Below are 23275 nucleotides of genomic sequence, written 5' to 3' on the forward strand. Positions count from 1 at the left end.
TGAGGACATGGCCAGGCAACTGGGTGGGTTTTGCCAGCCTGCCCGTTTGTCCGGATTTCCGGACAAACGGACAGGCTGGCGGGCCTAGTGGTGTCCTCCCCTCCCCTCACTATACTGCTCTGGTGATCTAGTGACCTCTTTGGGGCAGGAAAGAGCCCCCTCTTTCCTGCCCGGAGCGCCTGCATACTGTCTAGTTCCTTGCTGACTCCTTTCCCGGCGCCAATCCAAAATGGCCGCCGAGAGTTGAAGCGGCCTCGCGAAACTTCACTTCTCGGCAGCCATTTTGTATCAGCGCCGGGACCGTCAGCAAGGAGGTAGACAGTATGCAGGGGCTCTTTCCTGCCCCGAAAAGGTCACTAGACCACCAGGGCAGTACAGTAAGGTAAGGGGAGGGGAGGACAGGACACCCTTAGGGGTGTGTGACCGGGGGGGGGGGGGGGGGGGGGGGGGGTTGGTTGGTATGTGATGAGGGGCAGGATGGTTTGTGACAGATGGGAAAGGGCATGTGTCCTCTTTTTGGGGAGAGACAATATGGTAACCCTACCTTTACTGCCACGCTGTAAGTGGCGGGAAAGCCATGCGCCAACAACAGTGCCGGCCACTTTTTAGCACGGCTTAGTACAAGGGCCCCTAAGAATACTGTTGCTTAAAAGTTACATTTAAGGACCAGCAAAAGTCTCATGGCAACTTTTGTGAATTTATGTGCACCGACAGTAGCAGCAGCCAAGTGAAAGCATCTGTCAGCATGTGCATGAGAACATCCTCCAGATGAAAACTCCACTGCAAGCATGGATCTTGCATGAATAAGCACAGCAAGTTCTTACGTTTGCTTTTCCAGCTCACTGTCCGATGATGAAGCTTCTTTTCTCTTCCTTAAGTGTTTCCTCTTCCTCTTTTCTGCTCGCCGTCCACCCTGGTGCTTATGCAGCTTAGCATCTTCCTCGACGCTCTCGTCGCTGTCTTCCAGCAGGGTGTACGAGTGGTTCTTCTGCTGCATAGCCAGCGCTTCCCTTTCAGCAGCCCTGGACGGGCGCTCTGCTGGCTGTGTCCGAGGGATCTGCAGAACAAACAAAGAAGCCCTTTTACAGAAAATGACAACACGCGACTAAGTGGCCTCTACTACTTAAACCAACACTCGTTCCACATTTCTCTGACTTCATGTGTAACTTTCTTAAAATTAGTCACCTTACTTTCTAACTTCTTTTACCTATCTATATGTTCCATCTTTGCCTATACACTGCTGTCAATTATAATGTTCTATTACATATGGTGTTGACATTGTAAGTAGTATACTAAGCCACACTTTGCATTGTTATTTGAATATTTTTACTGCTGTAATTACCTATTGCTCATATCTGATTTATTCTTACTGCACACATCCTTGAGTGAAATCCTTCAAAAAGGCAGTAAATAAATCCTAATAAATAAATAGAATACAGTCCCTGCCCTCCTAATCTTCTGCTCAACCTGTTCCTTCACTGTTAAGAGTTACAGAAGGCTCTCATGCAAATCTATCAGGTGTTCAGTATTTTTTTAATGAGATTTTAATCTACATTTTAGCTTGTGCACATTTACAATTGCACTTATGTTCATAGTCATAGGTCCACGTGAAGAACTGGTGCAGCCCAGGTGCTATAAATACCCACAAGCACATCCCACTCTCGCGACTGACATCCCCTCTAACCAATTGCAGGCAACAGAGAAACTGTGGCCTGCTCCAATCAGTGCTGAAGAATCCAGTCTTCCCTCCGCCTCCTCCCTTTCTTTTTTTTTTCTTCTTAATCACCACTGTCTGCAGGACAGGAAGGAGGCGGGGCAAAGAGCCGGCCCTGGCTGACTGCCATCCCTTCCCACCAATGGCCTTGTCTCTTCTGCCCCACGTCGGCCAATAGGAGCCCCACTTGGGCATGTGGTGAGGCAGGAAGAAGGCGGGAGCTGCCATTGGAGACTCTGGTGGAGCTGCGTCCACGCTGGTGTGTGGGGAAGACAGCATGAGAGGGGGTCTCGTTCTGGGCAAGTGTTATGGTAACGGTAATATACTTCTATTGAAATCTTTTTATTGAAGTACCAAAAATACAAGAGAAAAAAAAACACTGTTGATATGTATCGTTATACAAACAAACCAATAACTGTATGTAACAATAAACCATCAAAGGCTCCCCCCCCCTCCGAAACACACATCCTTTCCAATCCCCGACCGTTCACCACCCTAAAATCCCAAACACTTCCCATTCCCCAACCCCCAAGATGCCAGATACCAAGTGCAAAATATAAGTAAACCTCAGGAGTCAAGACATCAATGTGTGGGCTAAGAATTCCATCAAACAGGAGACAAAGAAGAAGAAGGGGCTTGGGTTCTTATAGCCCCCTCTACACTATAGGCACATTAAGCACATATACTCCACTCCCCCTTCCCTATCCTACACCCCCCAGCCCAACCATGTCACCATATGTACTGGCTGAACAGCAGAAGTTATCTCCCTAAGGAATTAGGCGTTATGCCTCTGCTTCTTTGAGCTGAGCCCTCATAAGAAGCTTAAGGTGGGCTGTAAAAACATTTTTCCTCTCGGTGAGGCTTTCGGCAGCATTAGTGCTCCTGAGTTTTGAGAACTATGGCAGGTCAGGTTGCTACTTCTATTCATTTGTCATCACGCTGCTTGTTCATTTTCAATCATCTCGCTTCTGTTTTCATTTTTCAGCTCGTGACGTTTTCTTTATTTTTTTATCACATTTTATCATAAACTGTTTTGTTACTTGTTGCAAAAGGCGGTCTAGAAAGTGCTTAATAGATTTAGAAATAGCATTAGATTAATTTAACAGAGAAAATGATGGGCTGCCCAATTATTCTGTTCACACTAAGGTGGCATTTCTATAAGAAGCACCTCCACTGTTCCCCTCTAAGCTGGGCGGGAGTCCTCCAACTACAGTGCTACCAGTGGGGGGTGCTGTTTCACTATCACATTTTCAATAGTGAGGGATAGGCAAGCTCAAAAAGTTTGATTAACAAGAGACGGCACAACATCAAAAGTTGAAGCCACTTAGGTTGATCTCTTGTTTCCTAGCCATCATTCCGCATACACTCAAAACAAAACAAGCAAACTTTTGAACTGCTGCATCCACGTTTTCGTTCATTATTGTTGGTAGCATTTTTATTTAATCTCACTTATATTTTCAAACATGCTGGCTTGTGCGGCATACGGATGTACACAGAGGAAGTATAATGAAATAACTTTTCACAGGTAGTCATCTTCTACTATAATAAAACACACTCTCAACGTTCTGAAGACACTGACGTCACTGCAGCCACTCAGACAATAAGTTCATGGTGGTGAAGCCAGAACACTCACCATGTCTCCATGCCCTGCCTCGCGTGCTCCTCCCCTTCCAACGAATCGCTGCACACAGCCTAACAAAAGCAAGCCGCCGAGGACGTGCCCATCACCCCACCCTTCGCGCCATCACCCCGCCCACGCTACTGCCCCACCCCCGGTTGCCCCCTCTTCCCCCCATCACCTTCCCTCCCTGTCACCTCCCCTCCCCTTACGCTACTATCCCTGGTGGTGTAGAGGTACCTGTTCGCTCGGGGCAGGAAAGAAAGAGCCCCCCCTTTCCTGCCCGGAGCGCTGCTGCTAGCTGCCCTGCTGCATCCTGCCTGCATCTCGGCGTTTCAAAATGGCCGCCGAGAGTTGAAGTCTCGCGAGGCTGCTTCAACTCTCGGCGGCCATTTTGAAACGCCGACAGCCAGACTCGCACAGGATGCAGCAGGGCAGCTAGCAGCAGCGCTCCGGGCAGGAAAGGGGGGTTCTTTCTTTCCTGCCCCGAGCGAACAGGTACCTCTACACCACCAGGGATAGTAGCGTAAGGGGAGGAGAAGGGAGTCCCGTGCCCGCTAGCGCCCGTTTCATTTCAGGCAGAAACGGGCCTTTTTTACTAGTTTGTTATAAAATTGAAATCAGTGTGTCATTTGGTGGGGTTGGTTATAGAGACACCCTAGCACGTGTTGTATTCGTGCAGAATTTTTTTCTTCCCCTGGTAGAGCGCCTCTAAAACAGACATGTTACATTTAGGGCCGTTTACTAAGGCTCCTTCCTTCCCCCACCCCATCTATCTCAGTTCACCTGGTTTTTTTCTGCAGCCATTTTAAAAGCACAAGTGTGTTTTCTGTGGAGAGCTGTGTTGCTGGTCTCTGGCTGGGAGAAACTCAGATAAGATTTGTGCTGGCTATATTTGTGGCTTTTCCTACCCTAGAACTGTGTTTTTTTTGCACATCTCTACCTACTATCCTTGTCTTCCCCTTGTCCCAATCAGCTTTGTAGAAAAGAGGCTTAATGCAGGCCTAAGATAGGTTTTACAGCAAACACATTCCACCAGTGATGCACTTAGGGAGTAGAAATCCACGGGAGACATATGTGTTAGGCGGGGAGAGTCTGATAGGTACGGATGGGGAGAGGGATCTTGGGGTAATAGTATCTGAGGATTTGAAAGCGACGAAACAGTGTGACAAGGCGGTGGCCATAGCTAGAAGGTTGTTAGGCTGTATAGAGAGGGAGCTACAATACAAATTTGCTCTTCGACTCTACATTTCTCCCAGAAGAGCCTTTCACATGGGACTCTCGCCTTGGGGAGAATGCCTCAAATGCAGGGATCCGGGGGCCACCCTTGGGCACGTTTTGGTACTGCAAGGGCATAGTCCAATTTTGGAAGGAGCTAGTACAATATGTTTCTGAGATGTGGAAGGCGGGCTAGAAGTATGACTCGGTGCTGCTCCTGGGCCATCCTGTCCCATCAGGATTTACCATTTTTGTACGCAAAGCTATTGTAGTGGCTAAACAAGCAATACTCTCAGAATGGCTTACATACAACTACCCTACAGTATCACAGTGACGTGTGCGTACGATAACGTTACTGCGGGTAGAGAGGATGGGGATTACAGACTTTAAAACGAAGACTGGAGTGTGTTTCCAACTCACCTGGACTCCCTTTTGGAATACTCTGACTCCAATTGCCAGGAGTAGACTGTTAAACTTCTAGATATTGCCTAGTACCCTGCGTTATTATGTTCATTTGATGCCACAGCAATGGAAACAAAGGGGGGGGGGGGGGAGGGGAAGAGAATGGGAGGGAAGGTTAAGTCCTATTTGTTGGGTTAGAAGTATTATGTGTTAGTTTAGCCACATGGGGGGAAAATATCAGACGTTCATACATGATGTTAACTTTTCTTCTTATGTTCTGAATAAAAATGATTGAAACATAAATAATTTTGGATGTTACTGAATTCCATTATTCTATCTCTCTGTATTTCTAGTTTTGGCACAGTATAAGTCATCACAAGGACAAAATGTAAGAAAACCAATGGACTGCATTAGGGGCTTATATCCCATTTAGTTATGTTTAAACAAATGAGAAATCTGCATGAAAGAAATATTTATTTTTATTATTTTGAGTTATGAAAACCACTAGTCCCTGAAACATGCTCAAAACAAAATAATCCCTTTGTATAAAAGAGATGAGGTGAAGATGTGATTCCATGTGCCCCAATGAAAGGAGAGTTTAATTTTACGTGCAATCTTTATAACACCAGGCTTCAAAGGTAGATTACAACAACAGTTAAGATGAACCCATCAGGAAACAGGATATCCTCACTGAAATTTGGCCATGTGATACTGTATTGTATAGAACAGTGTAGAAAAATGAGCACAAAATACAGTCTTTACTATTTATTAGGATTTATTTACCGCCCTTTTGAAGGAGTTCACTCAAGGCAGTGTACAGTATAGATCAAACATGAGCAATAGGCAATTATAGCAGTAAAAATATTCAAATAACAATACAAAGTATGGCATAGTAGACTACTTACAGTGTCAACACAATACGTACGAGAACATTTTAATTGATAATGAAGGGTAAAGCAAAGATTGAACACATAAATAGGTAAGAGAGTAAGAGGCGTTAGAAAATAAAGGTGCCTAATAATTTGTGAAGCTGTTTTAGTGATACAGGGTATTCAGTTTTTATTTCCTGATATTTGTTTCTACATATGGGAAGCTTTCAAATAAAATTAAAAAGCTGTCAAATAAGTTTAAAAAAAAAATCTTTTGTCCTCCACCTTTTAAGGCATTGCCTATCCAACTGGAACAGCTTTTGACTTTTTACAGATGGAATCTATTATTTCTAATAATCTTTTACTATTGCTTTCAATAGCGTTTGCTATTGTTGTGGGTGAACCAGTGACTCGGCCTACTGACTTCAACACATATAATGGGCCAGATAGCCTCGTACCGTCTCCTGTTCTCAATCTAACCTTCTTGGTTTTATGAAAGAAGACGGTATGAGCTTATCTGGCCCATTCTGTGGGCTGCAGCCAGGGGGCGGAGCTTGCCACCATTTTGAGTGACCCCCAAACATTTGCAGACACTACTGTAAACAATCTTGTGAGGTTTATGAATGCCTGTGTGTGGGGTTTTTTTTTTTTTATTTGAAAGCTTCCAATATGTAATGAAGTTTTTTTTTAAACCTCTGGGGGGGGGGGGGGGGGGGGGGGGGTCCTGGGGTGTGAGCTGCAGTCTGCAGGCACTCCGGAATGGCAGTCTTGTTTTTGGAGTGGCAGGAGACTCGCTTTTTGTAGGGGGCAGCTTTAAGAAAGGCCCCGGCTCTGCCTGAGCCTTGGGGTCTACTTGTGGGACACCCCCCCCCCCCCCCCCCACTGAAGTTAAAAAAAAAAACAAAACAGAAATCTTTGAAGCTTTCAAATAAATTTTAAAAAGCTGTCAAATTAAAAAACAAAAACAAACACACACACAAACACGTTGGCAGTCATAAACCTCACAAGTTGCTATTGCTTTCAATAGCATCTCCAAATGATTGGGGTCACACAATAAGGCAGCTGCACGGGGGAGATGGCTTCAACTTTTTGGCGTCATGGCATCTCCTGTCATAAAACCTCCTTGGAACAAAAGAAAAGCAGACTTTGTTGAAGATAACAGTCTTTAATGAATTGTACTGATGCTCCCAGGGTTCACAATCAGATGCCAGACATGGCCAAGTTTCGGCAAGAATATAGACTGCATTAGGGCCATTGAAAACCAGTTGGTGCAAACCTAAAAACTCCACCAACGCAAGTCAATGTGTATCTTCTTGCATTGGTGGAGGCTGTTTTCTTCTATTCCATTGTGGATATTGTAGACCGATTTGCCTTCTTGTTTCCTTACCCATAAAACCTCCTTGGGCAAGCGCTGAAGGACTCCAGGAAACCTGTCTGACCATTGAGAAGCACTGCCCCCCACTCCACTGCCAGCAATCCAGTTGGAGGACTCCCGCACAGCTTAGAGGGAACAGTAGGTGTCTCCTGTTAGGCGCCCCATTGCCAGGCAGGAAACGACAGAGAAGTGCAACAAAGATGATTCAGGGGATGGGATGACTTCCCTATGAGGAAAGGCTGAAGAGGCTGGGGCTCTTCAGCTTGGAGAAAAGGCGGCTGAGGGGAGATATCATAGAGGTCTATAAGATGAGTGGAATGGAACAGGTTTATGTGGCGCATCTGTTTACGCTTTCCAAAAATACTAGGACATGGGGGCATGCGATGAAGCTGCAGTGTAGTAAATTTAAAACTAATCGGAGGAAGTTTTTCTTCACTCAACGCATGGTTAGACTCTGGAATTTGTTGCTGGATAAGGTGGTTGGGGCAGTTGGCTTAGTGGAGTTTACAAAAAGGTTAGACGGCTTCCTGGAGGAAAATGACACAGAATGTTATTGAATGGACGTAGGAATAATCCACTATTTCTGGGATGGGCGGGACAAAATGCTTGTTCTTTTGGCCGCTGTCGGAGACAGGTTGCTGGGCTCGATGGACCCTTGGTCTGTCCCAGCATGGCGATGCTTATGTCTTATGATAATGGAATCTTGGAGACACAATTCTCTTAATAGAATGCTAGCACAGGCGTGCCTAGTGACATAAATAAGTAGGCGACGTGCTGCACGTGTCACACGTAACTTTACAGTATTCTGTAAGTGGCAGCCTTGTAGTTTCACACTATCCCCCTAAAGCTGTAATCTTAGCGTCTAAACATAAGCACCATTTGCGTGCTGAGATTATAGAATTAAACCTTTACACGCAACTGCTATACACGTTCTCAGAGAGTGCACGCAGAGGGAAAGTGCTTGAGCGCAGTGTGGACGTGTGAAACATTTACACGCATAAGGTACAGAATACTGTCATTCACACCTACTGACATGGCATAAGTGGGTGTGTGTAAATGCCAACTTAGAATCTGGGCACCCAGACGTCCTTATAGAATTCACGTTTAGTGTGCTTGCATTTTGGCGAACTTTATACAACGGAGCTCACACACTAGCTTACTGAGTACATACACATGCAGGCGTAATTCATAGAACTGCCTTAGGTTAAGTTACCTGACATTTTTTGAAATGTTTGCCCATCTACTCTCCCCATCACTCCCTTAGAGATCCTACGAACCTGCCCAGGCCCTCTTGAATTCAGAAACTGTTTTCATCTCCTCCACTGGGAGGCCAATCCACAAATTCATCACCCTTTCCGTGAAGAAGTATTTCCTCAGGTTATTTATGAGTCTATCCCCTTCCACCTTCATCCTATGCCCCCTCGTTCCAGAGCTTCCTTTTAACTGAGACTTGCCTCCTGTGCATTTATGGCACATAGGTATTTAAATCTCTATCATATCTCCCCTCTCCTGCCTTCAGTCTGTCCCCATATGCTTTATAATAAAGACCACTGACCATTTTAGCTGCCACCCTCTGGACTGACTCCATCCTGTTTATATCTTTTTGAAGGTGGGGTCTCTAGAACTGTACACAATATTCTAAATGAGGTCTCACCAGAGTCTTACACAAAGGCACTATCACCTCTTTTTTTTTTCCTGCTGGCCATTCCTCTCCTGAAAAGCAGAAAAGATCCTTCCTCATCTCCCTCTAGCACTTCAGCTTTCCCACGCCTAAATTCAAGGCACTGTAATAATCTAGAATTGCTAGTGTGGGTGTCCTCCAAGCATCAAGCCTCCGAGGACCTCTGCACAGCCAGTCAGACCAACCCAGTCAGGCAAATCTGGATCCACTTGGCAACCTTAATTTTCATATGGAAGGTTATCTTGTCATTTCAGATTCCACATGCCCAGGAGGAACCAATCACAGAACTCACCGAGGATCTGTAAGTTCCCCTTTCTAGGTGGGCCCAAAAATGACCAATCAAATGTCTTGTGATCCTGAGAGCGTAAAGACTTTGTGTAACCCAACACTGCCCAATCAGGTAGCCAATGAACATCACAGGATTATCTGAGGTTCCTTTCGTATGTGTGACCTATAAAGAACTGACCAATCCAACGACTCCTACCTGTGAGCCACGTGGTACATTCCACTCGCCCATGTGACTCTCAACCAGCCAATCTCAGAATTCCTGAGTATGACCGACACCAAGGAGGTTGGATGAAAAAAAGGAGAAAAGGGGAGCCCATCTAGTCCATTATATGGGCTGAAGCCAGTAAGTGGAGCTTGCCACCATTTCAGTACATCAAAACCAATAGCAAAAAATTATTAGAAATAACAGACTGCCTAAGCCTGGTCCATATGTAAAAAGTCTAAACCTGTTCCAGTTGGAATAGGCAGTGTCTTAAAAAGTGGAGGACAAACTATTTTTTTTGTTTACTTATTTGATAGCTTTTTAAATTTATTTGAAAGCTTCCCATATATAGATATAAATATCATGAAATACAAATTGAATATCAGTAAAACAGATTAAAAAATTATTATAGCTGGTAGAAACAGCAGTTAAACTCTGCATATTGCGCTCATTTTTCTACACTGTTCCATACAATACAGTAATACATGGCCAAATTTCAATGAGGATATCCTGTTTCCCGGTGGGTTCATCTTAACTGTTGTAATCTGTCTTAGGAAGCCTAGTACTGTAAAGATGAAATATATTGAGATTAAATGGAAGTAAAATTAAACCCTCCTTTCACCGGGGCAGATGGAATCACATCTTCACTTCATCTCTTTTGTAAAGGTTTACATTTTAGGTACATGTTGAACATATTTCGGGGCAAGTAGTTTTATAAGTCAAAATAAAAATAAATATTTTGTTTCATGCAGATCTCTTTTGTTTAAACAGAACTAAATGGACTAAAAGTCCCTAATGCAATCCATTGGTTTTATTATATTTTGTTCTTGTGATGACTTACGGGCATATTTTCAAAGCACTTAGCCTTCCAAAGTTCCATAGAAACTTATGGAACTTTGGAAGGCTAAGTGCTTTGAAAATATGGTTATTACTGTGCCAAAACTGAAAAGTCTAATCTCTATCTGGTCGATAATAAAAGGAGCTAATTGTGAACACTATCCACCCTAAAAGGTTGTTTTGTGGCTGTACGTGAGGAATTGTGATATTGAATAAATAAGTGTATGTTTGTGTCCCTAGTCATGCATCCAAAGTTTATATAATCTTTTCAAGAAATCCAGCTAATTCTTTAACTTTAGTGGAACATAACCACAGAGGCATGGTATGGTTGCATTTTCAATATGGTAATACTAGAGTCCAGCTAAGGAACTGGTTATTTTGAGTTAGTCTTCACTGGACCAAACTTGCTTTCCTTGTGCCATCACTATCCAACAGGTAGGCAGTGTCTTAAAAGGTGGAAGATAAAGGATTTTTTTTTTTTTTTAAATCCCAAGCAAAGTCGGGTTTAATGTGGCTTACATTTGAAAATACAGTGAGACAGAATAATAGAATTCAGTAATATCATGGGAGCAAATAGATGGATATGTCTGAAACATTTAACAAAGCTGAGATTAGCACCTATAACCAACTGGACATTTAAAAGTCTGTCCTTTAATGATGCCGCATGTTCAGAAATCATAGCCATAATACAGACAGCTATTCAAACATTATCAAATGCATACAACAGAATAACAGGACTGACATTAGGGGTGGGCAAAAAGGGCAATTGCCCTGGGTCCCCATGTTACTGGGGGACCTGAACCTGTCTAAAGTTGATAGAAGAATTATCTGCAAGCAGGCTTTGGGGCCCCCCTCCCTAGCATCTGCCCTGGGCCCCATCATGTTTAGCACTGACCCCGCAGGCATCCATACACACTGCAAAAGTAAACAACAATTTCTACAGAGTACATCCAAAACTTAAATTTTTATTTTCTCAATTCCATCTTCCAAAATTTCAGACAGCAGATGAACATATCAGCAGGACCCAAAGCAGTCCAAAACAAGTAGTCAGAAACAACACAGTTTATAACTAAATTGTTCCACCACCCTTAGGATTCACCTTTGGGCTTAAAAAAATTAAACCATGTGCATGTAAGGTTTGGATAAAAGAATTAAAACAAAGTTTAAAGCAAATACTCTTAATATATAATACTTGGTAGCAATAATGAAACAATGATGAAATACTACTACTACTACTTAACATTTCTAGAGCGCTACTAGGGTTACGTAGCGCTGTACAAATTAAACAAAGAAGGATGGTCCCTGCTCAAAGGAGCTTACAATCTAAAGAACGAAATGTCAAGTTGGGGCAGTCTAGATTTCCTGGGTAGAGGTGAAGTGGTTAGGTGCCGAAGGCGACATTGAAGAGGTGGGCTTTAAGCAGTGATTTGAAGATGGGCAGGGAGGGGGGCCTGGCGTATGGGCTCGGGGCACGTAGCAGGCAGCCTGAGCCAACAGATTTATTTTCCACTGAACATAATTAACTTTGTATGAACTTGGTGGCTAATAGTGTGCTGAACTGGACAATATTGGTACATTTAGACTGACTTTGGACTACTGCATGAAGGTAGCTCTGTCCTCATTATTCAAATATCTGTCTTTTATACAGCAGTAATAAAATATCAAGTGCATTTTTATAATATACTACTGCATTCCACAAAACAAAAGGAGCAAATTCCCATATGCCATCTTTTTCTTTTGATCTAGGCACAGGAAAAAAAAAAAGATTTTAAATGCTCCCAGGTTTCAACGTAATTCACGTTTGATGTGGGATATAAATGTCATAAGTAAATGTTGAGAACCCAATTCTAATAACATGATATATGTTTTAATGGCCCTTTACCAGGAGAAAAAAAAATCTCTGCACAAATATAACACATGCTAGGGTGTCCCTAGAACCAGCCCCTCCAAATGACACACTGATTACGATTTATAACAAATGACTACTACCTATGAAAAGTTATTCCATTATTATACTTCTGTGTACATCTGTATGCTGCACAAGCCAGCACATTTGAAAATATAAGTGAGATCACTAGTCCTAACACAACTTGATTATTGTAATTCTCTTTATCGTAGAATCAGACTCAAAGACCTACGCTGACTACAAATTATCCAAAACACGGATATTAGACTCATAGCAAAGATTAGGAAATATGATCATGTCACATCTTCTCTAAAGGATGCACAATGGCTACCTCCAACTCATTGGATTACCTATAAAATATTATTGCTTGGTTAAGACTGTCTTCAAATGAACCTCTTTTCCTCTCTTGACTTCATTCCATACTGTCCAAGCAGAACCTTTAGATCTGCTCAACAAAACCAACTCATCGTCCCTAGCTACCGCATAATTGTCCATGAACAAATCAGAGAAGCTACACTCTGAGTGCAAGGCCCTCGACTATGGAATGCTCTTCTCAGCTCGCTGCGATTACAATCATCAGTAACAGAATTTAAAACTGATCTTTTTGCCAAGGCCTATCAATAAATTACCTCTCCATTAAGAGTTGCAGCTCTAGGTTCCCTGGATGGTATAGAAATCTGGTCCTGTTTTACTCCACCCACTATACTATCAAAATTGTAGTTCTACCCTTCCTTCCCTCTTGTATCTCGTCTTGAATATGTTAATTTCCCTTTTTATCACATTTTTTACGTAACCATAGGGCGGGGTAGCAAATTTGAATAACTTGGAAAAATGCTAGCAACAATAAAGAACACATGGATGCAGCAGCTCATAGGTTTTGTTTGCTTTGTTTTGAGTGTACTGGGATGATGGCTATGTGGGGGAAGGGGAAACAGAGGCTAACCTAATTGGCTTCAAATTTTTGACATATTGACTCCTGATTCCATCCTACCTCCTTGACTGACACTAAGGAGGTTAAAGAAAACAGGAGATGGGGTGTTGCCATCTAGTCCATTATATGGGCTGAAGCCAGCAGGCGGAGATTGTCGGCAACAGGCAGAGCTTGATGTCGTTTCAGTACACCCAAAACAACAGCAAATGCTATTGAAAACAATGGCAAAAGATAATTAGAAATAAGGGACTGCCTATACCTGGTCCATGTGTAACAAGTCTAAAGCTGTTCCAGTTGGATAAGCAGTGCCTTAAAAGGTGAAGGACAAAAGATTTTTTTACAGCTTTTTAATTTATTTAAAAGCTTCCCATATCTAGACATATCATGAAATAAAAATAGAATACAACTAAAACAGCTTAAAAAATTATTATAGCTGGTAGAACACAGACTGTTTGTTCTCTGAGTTTCCCTAGAAGCAGGATGTTGGATACTGGCCGATAACTTTCAAGTTTGTCCTGGTCAAGGTTGCTTTTCTTTAGCAAAAGGGTGAACCACTGCCCTTTTTAATGCTGTTGGTAGTTGCCCATTAGAAAGAGAGGCGTTCACAATTTTTGTGGCGCCCTCTAGCCCATGTTTGCCTGCTTCACAATCTTTGATGGGCAGGGGTCAAGGGAGCAGGTAGTTAAACTGGTCAAAGGTCTCTTAGGATTTTGTCAAGGCTCTCCTCTGTCGTTGGGTTAAACGTGTCCTATCTGTCTCTGTCATGAGGGGGTGAGTTTGTGTACTCCTGGTTAACTGATTGGAGACTGGGTGGGATTGCCTGTAAATCCTAGTGGATCTTTTAATTTTGTTGGCAAAGTATGCAGCAAAATCAGTGCAGTTCAGTTTAGACTGGGCAGGCTGGTTCTGTTGTGGGGGCAACAGTAGGCTGTTTACTATACTGAACTTTGGACTACTTTGGGTGAAACAGGATATCCTACTACTACTACTATTTAGCATTGCTATAGCGCTACAAGGCGCACGCAGCACTGCACAAACATAAAAGAAAGACAGTCCCTGCTCAAAGAGCTTACAATCTAATAGACAAGAAATAAAGTAAGCAAATCAAATCAATGTGTACAGTGTAGAAAAATACAGAGGTTAATTGCCTATTGCTCATGTTTGATCTAGTCTTACTGTACACTGCCTTGAGTGAATTACTTCAAAAAGGCAGTAAATAAATCCTAATAAATAAATAAAGGATCGATACTGTCACCTATTCTGTTCAATATCTACCACAAGCCACTAGCTGAGCTGATTTGGTCAATGGACACTCAGTTCTACATCTACGTGGATGATGTGCAGCTGCTCATACCCATTGAACCTGACTTACCTACAGCTTTGAATAAACTGATTACCTGTCTAACCTCAAATTCAAGCATGGGCTAAACACAACTTTGACTGAACCCAAGTAAAACCAAGCATCTCTGGGTCCCTAACACAAGTGGATATATATCTGACATGAAAATCTCTTTTGGGAAGTACAAACTACCCCTCAAATCACAAGTCAGGAACCTTGGAATACAGTTAGACTTAACACTTACTGTGACTTCACAAATCCAAGCAACTTTCAAGAGCTGCTTCTACTATTTGTGACAGCTACGCTGCCTCTCTCCTTACATCGAGAAGGTAAATCTTACGTTTTTTTTGTTACATTTGTACCCCGCGCTTTCCCACTCATGGCAGGCTCAATGTGGCTTACATGGGGCAGTGGAGGGTTAAGTGACTTGCCCAGAGTCACAAGGAGCTGCCTGTGCCTGAAGTGGGAATCACTCAGTTCCTCAGTTCCCCAGGACCAAAGTCCACCACCCTAACCACTAGGCCACTCCTCCACGCTAGTTGTGATTGCCATGATAACATCAAGACTGGATTACTGCAATGCACTATACAACGTTTAGACTACAAAGGGCCTGCACCAGCTCCAATTGATTCAGAATGCTGCAGCAAGACTCATAGAAGAGTGCAAGCGACATGACCACATCACACCATTTTTGCAAAAACTTCACTGTCTACCAGTACAATACAGGGCTAAATTTAAAACTCTATATCTGATCTTCAAGGCCCTTAAAGGAAATGGCCCTGAGTACCTGAAGAATAGGATGATCCTCCACACACCGTCAAGGACACTAAGGTCCTCTCAAGGACTATCACTAACCACACACATCCTCTCCAAAAGACATTACACAATATGATAACCGCAAGCGAGCCTTCTCTGGAGTAGCCCCCACACTCTGGAATGCACTGCCTGAAAGGCTCCGTTTAACACAAGACTATCTCTACTTCAGGAAGCAGGTGAAAGCTTGGCTCTTCAACCAGGCCTTTAATGGAAGAAGTAACTAACTTCTTAGTCTCACACACACAAGATACTGCAGCGGGACATGTTTATCCACTCCTACCCTAACTCAGAGAACATTTAACCATCTCTCTGACCTCACGTGCAACTTTCTTTAAAATGTCACCTTATTTTCTAACTCCTCTTACTATCTATATGCTCCATCTTTGCTAAAACCCTTCACTATCAATTAAAATGTTCTATTACATATTGTGTTGGCATTGTAAGTAGTATACTAGTAGTATACTATGCCATACTTTGTATTGTTATTTGATTTTTACTACTGTAATTGCCTATTGCTCATGTTTGATCTATCTTACTGTACACCGCCTTGAGGGAATTCCTTCCAAAAGGTAGTAAATAAATCCTAATAAATAATTTTTTTAAATTTTTTATTTATTAAGTTTTAACATTTTACAAGCATAATATCTTGCAACAGGAAAAATCGGATAAACAGAAAGAAAAACTTTTTTTTTAAAGAAAAGTATAATTTTTTTTTAAGCAATATTTCTTCCAGTCCGATACAAGTCCACTATGGGGAGTTCAAAAATTTACAAACATCGTTGAAGTGAAAAAGTTAAGGAAATATTACAGTACAACTTGTAGGCCAGACGAATTCTGGACACTTAAACATTTATATCAAACATTAACAACAGGTGGGGCCACTGCTCCATCTGTCTTCCTAGATGTTATAAATAACTCCAATTGGGATGGATCAAAAAAGGAAAATTTCTCATTACGGTATGAAATTTGACACTTGCAGGGAAATAAATTAAAAATAAACTGTTGTTGTAATCTGCCTTGGAAAGCCCGGTATTATAAAGACGGAATATACTGAAATAGAAGTAAAATTAAACTCTCCTTTCATTGGGGCACACCGAATCACATCTGCATCTGTTTTGTAGAAGTTTACATTTTAGATACGCAAATTCTGTTTTTAGGCATGTTTCAGGGACAAGTGGTTTTATAAATCAAAATAAAGATAAATATTTTGTTTCATGCAGATCTCTTTTGTTTAAACAAAATTAAATGGGCTAAAGGCCCCTAATGCCGACCATTGGCTTTCTTATATTTTGTTCTTGTGACGACTTATACTGTTCCAAAACTGAATTTTCTTATCTCTTCTATCTGGTCGATAATAAAAGGAGCTCATTGTGAACATTATCCACCCTAAAAGGTTGTTTTCTGGCTTTACATGAGGAATTGTGATATTGAATAAATAAGTGTATGTATTGATTTGTAGTAGTAGTAGTTCTATGTCAAATGTTCAGCGCTGCGTGCATCTCGTAGGGCTATACAAATTGTAACCAACTATCTTCATTAAGGGGCAAATAAACCTTAGCGCTATATAAATGCCATTAGTAGTAGTAGTATTTGTACCTAGTCATGCATCCAAAGTTTATATAATCCTTTCACGAAATCCAGCTAATTGTTAACTTTTTAGTGGAACATAACCACAGAGGCATGGTATTGTCGTATTTTCAATATAGTAATACTAGGGCACAGCTAGGAAACAGGTTATTTTGAGTTAGTCTTCACTGAACCAAACTTGTGCCATCACTTTCCAGCGGGTAGGTAGTGTTTTAAAAGGTGAAGGATAAAGGATTTTTCTTTTTAAAAATTTACATCCCACATTACCCCAAGCAAACCCGGGTTCAACGTGGTTTACATTTGAAAATACAGTGAGACAGAATAATCGAATTCAGTTATATCATGGGAGCAAACAGATGGATACGTATGAAGCATTTAACAAAGATGAGATTAGCATATATACCCAACTGGGCATTTAGAAGTCCGTCCCTTAATGATGCTGCATGTTCAGAAATCATAGCCATAAGTATACACAGTTATTCAAAGATTATCACATGAACAAACCAGAACAGGCATCCAACACACTGCAAAAGTAAACAACAACTTCTAGAGTACATCCAAAACTTATTTTTTATTTCCTCATTTCCATCTTCCAAAATTCCAGACAGATGACATACAGATCAACAGGGCCCAAAATAGTCCAAAACAAGTAAAGTAAAATAACAACAACATAATTTATACCTAATTGTTCAACCACCCTTAGGATTCACCTTTGGATTTAAAAAGTAAAACTATATCCATGTAAGGACTGGATAAACAAATTAAAACAAAGTTTACAGCAAATGCCCTTAATATGAAATACTTGATAGCAATAATGAAACAATGATGGAATATTCAGTGGTAACAGCCTGAGCCAATATGATTTATTTTCCATTGAGCATAATTAGCTTTGTATGAACTTGGCGGCTAATAGTGTGCTGAACTGGACAATGCTGGCACATTTACACTTGTCTCTGGACAGAACCTCTGCATGAAGGAAACCCCTACCTCATTATTCAATACATATCTGTGAAATTAAAAAAAAAAAAAAAAAAAAACATCAAGTGCATTTTTATAATATACCACTGCATTCCACAAAACAAAAAGGAGCAAACTTCCACATGCCATCTTTTTCTTTTGATATAGGTACAGGAAAAAAAAAGATGTTAAATGCTCCCAGTTTCAACTTTTTTTTTTAATTGTACTTATAAATAGTAAGTCTGATTGTTAAATACCTGGTTCTCATAACATGATGTCTGTTTTGGTGGCCCTTTACTAGATGAAAACATCTCCGCACGAAAACTGGGAGTCTCTACAGCCAGCCCCTCCAAATGACACAATGACTTAAAATGTAAAATATACTAGTACTCTAACCAATGAAACCAATACTTTTTTAAATCTGTGTTTATGTTTGAAAATATAAGCGAGATTAAATAAAAATGCTACCATAAAGAACAATGATGCAGCAGCTTACTGGTTTGCTTGATTTGTTTTGAGTGCACTAGATGACGGCTGCGCGGGTAAGAGGAAACAAAGGCCAAGTTGCTTTAACTTTTTGACGTCATCCCTACTGTTTTCTTCAACCTCAACTGACACGAATAGGATCCCTTTATTCCTTTACTGTCCAAGTCAAGGAATAAGACAGGAGACAGCATGACCTCAAAAAATTGAAGCCAGTTCCACTCCTTCCCCCACCCCCCCCCCCCCCCCCGGCAGTCGAAAATGCCCTAAACTCCTCTTCTAACGGAATGTGCAAATCCAAGGAGATTTAAATAAAGCAATATAAACCTCACAGGTTTGCTACTGGTTTTCCACAGCATCTGCAAATGTTCTGGGTCACTCAATATGGCGGCAAGCTTCAGCCCACATAATGGGCCAGATAGCCTCACGCCGTCTCCATCTCAATCCAGGTACCAGGCTGGGACATATGAATGAAGGACTACATATCCCGGCGAGCACCATACGGCTCGAGCTCCTCCTCACCTTGCTCCAGAGCTGTCCAGCGAAGGCCTCCAGACGTGCATCTACTTCCAGGGCGCCCGTGTCACGCAGGCGACGGAGCAGCTCCTCGGGACTCGCACTACGGCGCGCGGTGCCCACCAAGAATTGTGCCACGTGCCGCTCGCTGAGCCCAAGCAGCGCATGTAGCTGGTCCTGCACCCAGCTCTCCACTGTCTCCATAGCTACGAAGTACGAGAAATAACGACCTTCGGCCACCCGCTCTGATCGCGGGCTAGGAGGAGTTACCTGGTTGGCACTGCTGTAGTAGTTCCTCCTTCACGTGACGCAACAGCCTCACCCCTCATTTTTTGACGTGCTTCCGGCGTTAAGGTTCCAGCTTCCTCCTGATAGGCGTCTGTTTCTGAGGGGAGGAGTCAAAGCGGGATACTGCGTGGTCCTAATTCTATCCCGGTATTGGTCTAGAGAAGCTCCCCCCCCCCCCCCCCCCCCCCAGTTGGACGGAAGGATTTGTAACTCTGACGGGGAAACGATGTTCATTTAGTGCATAGGAGCCGGCTCTGTAGGTGTTTGAGCACCCCCAATATTGAGAAAATTCATCATATGTGTCCAGGGAGGGAGGAAGGGGGGGTGTGTGCGCGCGCGCGCACTGTTCTAATTATGCTTTATTGTATGCGGATGCCTGCTGTCTAATGCATGTTTGTGTACAAAGTTGGGTAGGCCTGGTAGTGTTAGAGAAATGCTAAATAGCTGTAGAAATAAAGTAGCAATTGTAAAGTGCAACTGCATTGTTATATCACTAACCGGGTCTTTACTTTGTTCATGTTGGAACGCTGTTCAAAAAAAGTGATAACCGTGGGAGCAAACTTTTTAGAATTATTGGGTATGCTAAGCCCAGTTGGAAATAACCCCTCCCTGGTAAATACAAGGAATTATCTCACTGTTGGGGGTGCTCAAGCACCTACAAAGCCGGCTCCAATGGTGATAACCCCTAGGGAAATAGCATATACAGTTATATTAAATGGAACTATCCTCAAACGTAGTGCTCACAATATTTAAATCAATAATTGATAGTAAAGGGAGAAGACATGTTTAAAGAACCAAATAAGGCTTTTCTTAGGGAAATCTGAACTACAAGTTCCTACATGCAACTTGGTAAACCCAGGACTGGAACAACTCTGTCCTGCATGTCTGGGATCCAGTTAGCAGCCTCATTTATGAAACCAAAATGTACAAATATGCCAATGTGAATGGCTCACAACAGCTCTTCCCAACATCATGGATCTTCTCCCTGAATGCAATTAAAGTGATGGGTGAATATCTCTATACAAATGACTTGCACTGGTACATAGATCTTGAGGAGCTAAAATTGTTGGAAGATGTCTATTGCCTATCACTTGTAATTCACTATTGCTGAGTATTTGGATTTTTTTTTTTAGCCACCACAGCCAACATTTAAAAAAACAACCAAACAACAACCAACCATGCTGGCTGAATATCAACCCAGCTGTCTCCATTTGTGAGTTTCAGGTTGCGTTTTCTTCTGTGGGTTACACCACCATTTGAGCAGAACTTTGTTAAGGACATGCAAGATGTCACTTTAATGATTTTGAAGCTGAGTTACCCCAGTCTACACACAGTAGCTTGTCCAGATTTAAGAATGGAGACATTCTGACCATTTAGTTTCATTCTTCAGCATTTTTTGAGTGCTTGGGTCTATTGATGTTGTTCAGTATGCCTGGAGGCCTATGATTGTTCCTCTATATGTATAATCTATTTCTTTCTGTGAGACCAATTCCTCCTCCAGGTCTTTGGATACACAGTCCTGGCATGGACGAGTTCTTAAAGATTAGCTGCTGGGCATGGAGGAGTTTTCTTGTTCTTATGTCCAGTAGGTTAGATATTCCTTTTTATCCAATCCTAGTTTTGAACTTCCATCTCAAAGCACTGTAGGACGTGCAGTGCCAGATCCTGCCCATTGAAATCAGTGCTGATAGTTCCATAATACACCATGGTGTGATGCTCATAAATCGAGGACTGACCCAAAAAATTAACCTGGAGTTGGGTAACTTGGCATCTCTACTCCTGATTGTAGGATTCTGGCATCCCCAGCAGAGGACAATGACTGGGCTAAAGAAAGATTAAATAGAGGAAAAATTGCCAGGCTTATGGCATCAATTTCCAGCCCTGGTTCCAAGGAGCTGGAAGGCTGAAGAAGCAGAAAGATACTACCAGATTAGAAATAAAAAGGAAAGGAAAAAAATCTAGCTCCATGGATACACACTCAAAAACACATCACTTTTTATTTATGGTATTCAAATGCTTTGTCTTTATAAAACATGGAAGCAGTGCTTTAGGTATCTGGCCATCTTGCAATGTTGCCCTTGTATTATTTTAACAAAAGATTTTATTAAAGGGAAACACAAATCAGACACACAAGTAAAACAAGGGGTTCACCGTTCATTCCCATGACTCTCCTGTTAGTACTGCCTGGTAAACAACTAGAGCTATGGTCCTGGAGCTGCGAAACTGGCGCTCTCATTCAAGCACATTCTCATTCACACTCAGTACAATATTACCTAAAGGACTCAAACACAACCAATCTGGAGTGCAAATAAAAACATTAAACAGTGCATTTTGTTATGTTCTTATAAACATCTAACTTCTTTGTTCTCCGAGTCTTGATTTTACTCTTGTTGCTCTTCTTCTCAAATGTGGGCACAACTGGCTTAGGAAGCTGGCAGTTTCTGAGATCAAGAAAGCAGCAATCCAATAAATGGAAATTTGAAATGTTCACAAGAAGCCTGTGTAAGTCTCTGAGGACAGGTTGAGCTGATCCTAGTGTCACAATGATGTCTCCATTAGCAGGACAGGATTTAAGATTTCAGTGTCCACAGGCAAGAGCTCATCGCTTGGAGAATTAAGAGGGGCTTCCTAGAGAATGAAATGCAGGGGTGCCAATGTTATATCTCTTTGAAGTGGTACTAGTGGATGGCCTGTACATTACTGTAAGAAAAAACACAGACCAGAGGGTTCATTTGCCATAGTTTTAACTGCTACCCACCTCCCCCCCCCCCCCAAGCTAAAATCACCTTCTGAAAGCCACAGTGTTGGCAATGGGGTATGAAAGGGATAGGCTTCATATTTATTTAGTTAGTGCTGTTTTTCAATACTAAGCAGCATGTTTTAGATCCAAAACTTGCAGTTCTAAATCTACCCAATCAAATTTTACCTGGCTACATTTAGGATAATATTCAGACAAAAAAACCTAGGTGATTAATTACTGGTCCTCAGCAGCTCTTTGAAAATTGATGCCTGTTTGTTTATAGATGCATCAGGGAAGTCAGGATCAGCTCAACCATCCTGCTAATCTGGGGCCATTTGGCACCTCTGACATTATAGAAACTGGTCACTGTATCTCAAAAAAGATAGCAGAATTAGAAAAGGTTCAAAGAACAGCGACGAGGATATAACTCCTCTTATATAAAAGTTAAGGCTAAAGAGGTTAGGGTTCTTCAGCTTGGAAAAGAGACAGATGAGGGGAGATATGATTGAGGTCAACAAAATCCTGAGTAGTGTAGAACTAGTAGAAGTGAATTGCTTTTTTACTCATTCCAAAAGTACAAAGACTAGGGGACACTCAAGGAAGTTACAGGGAAATACTATTAAAACAAATAGGAGGAAATATTTTTTTTCATTCAACAAATAGTTAAGCTCTGGCACTCTTTGCCGGAGGATGTAGTAACAGCAGTTAATGTATCTGGGTTTAAAAAAGGTTTGGAAAAGTCCATAGTCAACTATTAAGATAGACATGGGGAAGCAACTGCTTGCCCTGGTAGCATTGAATGTTGCCACTATTTGGGTTTCTGCCAGGGACTTGTGACCTGGTTTGGCCACTGCTGAAACAGTATGGCTATTCTTATGTTCTTTTGAACAAACCATCAGCTGTTCCCCTTCATTTCTGATTCTTGTTATTATACACTGTCTTTATGAGGGCACATGGATGCTGGAAAAGCTTTTCAAACACACCATTTAACCTGCTCGTGCTGCCACGTCCTGAAGAAAGTCATGACACTGGTGTACTGTTAATGATCAACAAGAGCACCAGATGTATAATGGTTGCACAGTCCTCAGTTTTTCAATAGATATTTTCCACATATTTTCCTGTGGAGTTTGCTTTGTTTACATAGAAAATTGAACATACAAAATGGCAGCTGATAAATACCACATGGCTATCCACTGGTGACTGGATGGATCAAGAATGCAACCAATTGGCTTTGGTAAAACATAATGGAATTGGCAAGCTTGCCACCCTCAGAGAATAGAAAGAGCAATTCTAGCATCCAGGCAAAAGAAACCTGCAGGTAGGTTGGATCTACTAGCACAGCTGACCAGCAGCACAATTAACCAGTCCTTGGGTAAGGGACCTGGAGCTTGTTCTTGGAATTTGCATTCAGTGCAGCACACTCTTGCTACTTGTTGTCTCAGTCAAACCAGAGCCATGCATCTCTTTTCCATATTTCTCTGCTCTGCCAACAAGTTATTTTAAAAAAT

At 42.0% G+C, this 23275-nt stretch overlaps 1 protein-coding gene across 1 annotated transcript in view; it reads right to left on the bottom strand.

Moving 5' to 3' along the window:
• The window catches only part of DHX16 (DEAH-box helicase 16), a 72980-nt gene extending 53887 nt beyond the window's left edge, over window positions 1-19093 (bottom strand). Inside the window, exons 1-2 of the mRNA XM_030197384.1 lie at window positions 18746-19093; window positions 825-1057 (exon numbers count right to left, since the gene is read on the bottom strand). Coding sequence (XP_030053244.1) covers window positions 825-1057; window positions 18746-18943 — 431 coding nt within the window. The 5' untranslated portion in view covers window positions 18944-19093. The remainder of the gene's footprint in view (window positions 1-824; window positions 1058-18745) is intronic.
• Window positions 19094-23275: the final 4182 nt, after the last annotated feature.

This window comes from Microcaecilia unicolor, chromosome 3 (assembly GCF_901765095.1).
Source record: "Microcaecilia unicolor chromosome 3, aMicUni1.1, whole genome shotgun sequence".
NCBI lineage: Eukaryota > Metazoa > Chordata > Amphibia > Gymnophiona > Siphonopidae > Microcaecilia > Microcaecilia unicolor.